The 6,413-nt window shown below is 35.0% G+C and overlaps 2 protein-coding genes across 3 annotated transcripts in view; one reads left to right on the forward strand and one right to left on the reverse strand.

Moving 5' to 3' along the window:
- Positions 1-872: 872 nt before the first annotated feature.
- On the forward strand, positions 873-2,599 carry LOC107664147 (epididymal secretory protein E1). Of its 2 annotated transcripts, none has more exons than XM_016454614.1 (5): positions 873-967; positions 1,176-1,271; positions 1,360-1,467; positions 1,553-1,754; positions 1,946-1,961. In XM_016454614.1, coding segments are annotated over exons 2-5 (393 nt in total). In that variant the 5' UTR covers positions 873-967; positions 1,176-1,189; the 3' UTR covers positions 1,947-1,961. The 2 variants fall into 2 exon arrangements, with proteins under 2 accessions (XP_016310100.1, XP_016310094.1); XM_016454608.1 differs by lacking the exon at positions 1,946-1,961 and adding an exon at positions 2,007-2,599 and having other exon boundaries at positions 874-967; positions 1,553-1,725.
- A 909-nt stretch (positions 2,600-3,508) lies between these two features.
- LOC107664010 (GSK3-beta interaction protein) overlaps positions 3,509-6,413 on the reverse strand; it is a 6,888-nt gene continuing 3,983 nt past the window's right edge. Inside the window, exon 3 of the mRNA XM_016454462.1 lies at positions 3,509-4,640. Within this exon, the coding sequence (XP_016309948.1) occupies positions 4,482-4,640 (159 nt within the window). The 3' untranslated portion in view covers positions 3,509-4,481. The remainder of the gene's footprint in view (positions 4,641-6,413) is intronic.

Here is a 6,413-nt window from a genome sequence, read left to right on the forward strand (position 1 = left end):
TGCTTAATAATGATTTTAAATGGGTTTAATATATCATGCAGCCTTGGGAAACAGTCTAATAATGTGTTTTATGGATTCTCGTCCGTGAAATGCGCCACCTCCGGTATTTTGCCGGATAGTCGACGCAGCAAAATGAAGTCTGGGATTTAAAAAAATCGAATAGTCGAATAAAATCGACGAATCGCGACAGCCCTAAAATATTATATTATAATATTATATATGCAGTATTATACAAAAAACTATGTATTGTATTTATAAATGAGGACATTCATAAATGTCCTGTAATGGAGGTTTTCACAGCTTTGATAAGTGAAAGTGAAAGTGACGTGACATGTGCCCAAGTATGGTGACCCATACTCGGAATTAGTGCTCTGCCTTTATCCCATCCAAAGTGCACACACACAGCAGTGAACACACACACACCGTGAACACACACCCGGAGCAGTGGGTGTGATTCACTTGATTCGCTTAATATTGTCTACACACATATTTAACATTTCTGCACTCACACAGACACAAAATGCAAGACTGAACATCGAGTAAATAAAAGTAAACTATGAATATATTACCCTAGAAAGTGCTGCCCTACCACAATTTCCGATTGCCCCCCAGTCCAGCGAGCCTAGTACCGGGCCTTGTGGGGACATTTGGTCCCCATAACGTGATAAATACCAGGTACACACACACACACACACACACAATCAAGAGAGTAAGATCGTTTTACTTCTCTTTTCATTCCCTGAGCGAGTATAATAGCCTTAAAGAGGGGTTTTGATATATCTGGCAACAGAATGTCCTCCTTGTTTCAGACCATTTCCATGAGTCATTGCTATTGGTTAAGAGTTGCCGAAACTGCGTTTACGTCATTCAGACGCCCATACAGACAGCATTGGATTGGAGAACACAGTCATTCTGATCTTGTGACAAGGAAGTAAGGTGTGGAAACAAGTGGCTGAAGGAAAGGCTGGTAAGCAATTTTTAATTATACTAGTTGGTATTTTTAACTTTTTCATTGAGCTGAAAGCCCGTTCCTGTTTTGCTAATTCCTGTGTTTTCTGTGTATTAATGATTAACGTTCACATCTTCATTAGGAAGTGTACAAAGTACGCAGAGAGTCACTCTCATGTGATCGAGCGATGTCAAACTGGTGTTTGTGCTCTGTTGGTTCTCTCTAGGATTCATTTGAACCATGGACTACCGTGTGCTCGGCGTTGTTTTGCTTTCTTTTCTCGCCTACACTAATGCTGAGCAGGTGAAATTTGTGGACTGTGGTAAGTACTTTGTTTATGAAGTTCATACTTTGTATTTTACTTTATTAAAGTCTTTTTAAATCTTCATTTTTCTTGTTTTTCCTTACAGGCTCAGTAGAAGGAAAAGTCACTGAGGTTGACATCCAGCCCTGCTCTCAACAGCCATGCCAGCTTCACAAGGGACAGTCCTATTCAGTCAATGTAACCTTCACCAGTAGTGAGTTGCTTTTCATGTGTAGTAACAGCTCAGATAAACCAGATCTAAATTTAGGAAATCAACAGCATGTTTGTATTTCCCCTAGGTGTTGAGAGTAAGACTAGTGCAGCTGTGGTTCACGGAGTGGTCGCTGGCATCCCCGTCCCCTTCCCTATTCCTCAATCAGATGGTTGCAAGTCTGGAATTCAGTGTCCTATTGAACCGCAAAAAACATATAGCTACGTCAACCAGTTACCCGTCAAGAACGAGTATCCAGCAGTAAGTGTAAACTTCCTCATCTACCTCTAGTTCTAGATCAGGGGTCTCAAACTCAGTTCCTGGCGGGCCGCAGCCCTGCCTAGTTTCATTCCAACACACATACCATGTAGTTTTCAAATAAGCCTTATTGACTTGATTAGCTGGATCAGGTGTGTTTAATTAGGGTTGCATCTAAACTGTGAAGGGCTGTGGCCCTCCAGGAACTGAGTTTGACACCCCTGTTCTAAACAATGCTTTAATGTTGCATGCATTCACTTCCTCATTTTTGGTTTGTTTATTAGATAAAACTGGTTGTGGAATGGGAATTAAGAGACGACTCCAGCAAAGATTTATTTTGCATCAAGTTCCCTGTTCAGATTGTGAACTGAAGGCCAACACTGAAGCCAAAAATGCTTACAAAGGGATACAATTAAGAACCGAGGCATCTGGATGTGTGCCTTTTCTATGGACCTTTTAGAACTAATATTAGTAGATGCAGATTTTATGATTTATTCTAATACTTTTTTCTAAACATGACACATTAGTCATTCGAATGTATGGTCTCTAACTATGCACACAGTGCCACTCGACAGAAATTGCCTAATCTTAGTTTGTTTCTGTTATATTAATGATTCACTAGAACGAGACGCTGACAAACAACAGTGGTCATTGCCGGTGATTAAATCAAGTGTGCACTAGCTCCTGTGTGGCTAGACGGTGTTCTGATGTGTCTAATCAAAGTTTTTTTTTTTTTTTTTTAAAACAACTGGTTGTGAACTTTTTACTAACATTTTAAATCTGCATATTTAATAAAGACCGCATCTTAATATGAGCTTATTTTCTTAAAACATTGGCAAATGTGTCTGAATGAAATAAACTACTTTTTTATGGTAAACTGATTTTTGTTTTTCTTCTGTTTATGGATTCCTGCAGGGAATATATACATACACATACACACCCACACACAGACAGAGCTGTTCAAATTATTGGGATCAGTAAGATTTTAATGTTGTTGTTTTTTTTTTTAAGTTTCTTATGCTCATCAAGGCTACATTTATTTGATCAAAGATACAGAAAAACTGTAATATTGTGAAATATTATTGCAATTTAAAATAACTGTTTTCTTTTTTAATATACTGTAAAATATTATTTATTCCTGTGATTCAAAGCTGAATTTTCAGCATTATTGCTCCAGTCTTCAGTGTTATATACTGAGTATCAATGTTGGAAACGATTGTGCTGCTTAACTTTTTTTTTATTTTTTTTTTGTGGTTTGGAACCTGTGGTACTTTTTTTCAGGATTTTTTGATGAATTAAAAAAGTTCAAAAGAACAGCATTTTTTCAAAATGGAAATCTCTTCTAACAATATACACTACAGTTCAAAAGTTTGGGGTAATTTTTTTCATTCTTTTTGTGAAAGAAATGAATACTTTGTGATAGTAAAGACGTGTATTGTTAGAAAATAAGCAAACTGTCCAATACTTCAGTTTCAGTTCTGTTTTCTCAGGCAACAACTTTATTCTTTTTGAGAGGTCACCTGTCATGTGTTTGAGGTCTGGTGGTTACTAGGGCAGATGTGTTTCACTATGCAGCACATGAATTTATTATGATAAAGCAGAATTTGCGGTTGTTTTTCATGTTTACATATCGAACAGTAGCATTATTTTGGTTTATATAGTCATTGACTCATTGCACAATTATTTTACTGTAAACTAGCTATAAGAACACACCATTGTCTTTACATGAATTCTAAAGCTTGTGCAAAATATGACTTGGCTACAAAACTGAATCATCAAACCAAAGTAGCATTTGAATGTGTGCTTTTTATTACAATTAAACAAAAGCAAGCAACATTCCTTCAGGTACAGAAGTTATTTGTGCCATGTACATCATTGAAACCCTTTTTCGTCTTGGTTATCTAAGCAAACATTCTGTAAATTATTAGCAGGTTTGTCTGGGATAGATACAGAGAGTATTGGGTTTCACAGGAATTTGCTAAAACCAGACGACCAATTCTGTCCATTGCTCCTATTATCACAAAACAGCATACCATTATCACCTGCCAGCTGAAAACACACATCAATTTCACAGGCATGCTAAAGAGGTCAAAATAAACACCCAACATGAGGTAGAAACCCATCATACAACAACTTCCTGTATTAATGCATTTATTTAAATGAATCTCTTCCTTCTGCTCAAAACTGAACTTAAATGGAATGTAACTTAATAGCATATTTTTACACAGCCTTTTCAAACAAAGTCAGCAAATGGCTGCTTTATCTCACTTAGTGCAATACTCAGCATTTTGTTTTGACCAGTAAATCAAGGGTTCTGCGTAACTTAAAATCTTTCAATAAAAATCATTATTTAAAACCAGATTTTAAAAACACCAAAATCGAAGTACAGTATGGAGCTCTAAAACTCATATTTGCAGGACCCAGTTCATCCAAAATCAGAGCACTAGTATGTGAACACAAAAGACTTTAGTTCAAACATTTCCCGATAGTCCTCAAAACAGCACGTTGCTATTTCTGAGGGTTATTTCATTTGCATAAATATGAATAAAAATGGAGTATTCATCTGGGCCCGCTGTGTCACAGCAATGATACCTCTCCAAATAACAGTAAAATACTTTAAAACATCACAGGCAAGTCAGAAGATGATCTGTTAAAACATATCACAGGCTAAAAACTGAAAAAGGTACCACTGATGCTTTAAGCTGAGAGCGGCACTGAACTGTTAGCGAGCAGAGATATTGTGAATGATACTGAAGCCCTCACTGTCCGTTTTGTTTGAGCCTCTCCAGTCTCTGTAGCAGAGCATTTCCAAACGCTTCTCTGTATCCAGGGCTGAGAGAATCCAGCAGTGAGTAAACAGTCTCATGATACTGGGAGCTCAACTCCTCATCCACCTGATCGAAGACGTGTCCCACCACCTAAACAATAACAAGCAGAAACTTTAGAAACATATCACAGATTCCTCTGGTATTCCTCACTTAGAGGTCACACTTGTGATCCTCAGCGGTCAAAACAGACCAAAGAAATTAATGTTTTTATTAATGAAATGAATGAATGTAATATGTTATACATCTCAATAATATTTAGTCTAACTTTTTTTAGGGGTATTTTTACTGTATTTTAAGGGGATTTAATTTTATTACACAATATTCACCTCTAGATTATGCACCATTTCCTTCTATATAAAATAATATGAATGTACAAAATATATTATTTACAACTGATACAGGGTTTAATTTTATAGACCAAAGTTAAAATCCAATGCAAGGAAGACAGATTGGTGCCATCTAGTGGGAGAAAAAGAAAATCCCAATGTAACCACTAGATATCTCAATAGATACTTCCATAGATAATAGATAGATACATATAAATAAATGTAAATATAACTTTAAATATAGGGCTGGGTATTCTCTAGTTGCTTATTTTGTAAGTATTTTCAGACATAATTATTTAGTTTTATTAGGTTTTACATTTGGATATAATTAATATATATTTACACATTATCAAAAACTACTACATTATGGGTGATTTGTAGACTGTACTGCCAAAAGTTGCTCTGTATTGTAGTATTTCCTATGGTGGTCATTTTTGAACATGAAGTGTAATGACTTTTTTAAAGACCTTTTATCCTTTTCTAATAATTTCCAGATTTTTTTTTGTGTGTGTGTTTTCATTTAGCATGTATATGTATATGTACACACACACACACACGTTCAAAAGTTTGGGATCAGTAAGATTTTTAATGTGTAAAATAAAAAAGAACAGCATTTATTTAAAATAGAAATCTTTTCTAACAATGTAAGTCTTTATTATCACTTTTTATCAATTTAACACATCCTTGCTGAATAAAAGCATTTCTTTAAAAAGAAAAAGAAAAAATAAATTCTGACCCCAAACTTTTGAATGGTAGTGTATATTGCTACAAAAGATTTCTATTTTGAATAAATGCTGTTCTTTTAAACTTTTTATTCATCAAAGAATCCTGAAAAAAATACCACTGGTTCAAAAAATAAAAATAAAAAATACTAAGCAGCAAAACGGTTTCCAATATTGATAATAAATCAGAATTTAAGGATGATTTCTGAAGGATCATGTGACACTGAAGGCTGGAGTAATTATGCTGATGAAAATTCAGCTTTGCATCAGAGGAATAAATTATATTTTAAAGTATATTAAAATTGAAAACCATTATTTTAACTTGCAACAATATTTCACAATATTACTGTTTTTTTTTTCTTCTGTATTTCTGATCAAATAAATACAGCCTTGAGGAGCAGAAGAGACTTCTTTAAAAAACATTACAAATCTTACTGATCCCAAACTTTTGAACGACAGTGTATATATTAGGCCTGGACGATAAAACACAGAGAGTTAGAGGTGTACACAATATTAACCACTAATTTTGAATATATATTTAGACATTATCAATGACTACTTCATCATGGCTGGTTTGTAGATTGCACTCCAAAATATAGCTCTATATTTTCAGATACTCTATATTTTCCATTCATTACCTATGGTGGTCAATTATGACCATGAACTGTAACAATTTTTTTTAAAGACCATTTAGCATTTTCTAATCATTTCCACACACACACACATATACGTCTCCATCCTGCTTCAATGACTACAGTCCAGTTGCACTTACCCCCATCCTCATGAAGTGCTTTGAACGGCTAGTCATGCACCAC

This window comes from Sinocyclocheilus anshuiensis, unplaced genomic scaffold (genome assembly GCF_001515605.1).
Source record: "Sinocyclocheilus anshuiensis isolate Anshui unplaced genomic scaffold, SAMN03320099.WGS_v1.1 scaffold129, whole genome shotgun sequence".
NCBI lineage: Eukaryota > Metazoa > Chordata > Actinopteri > Cypriniformes > Cyprinidae > Sinocyclocheilus > Sinocyclocheilus anshuiensis.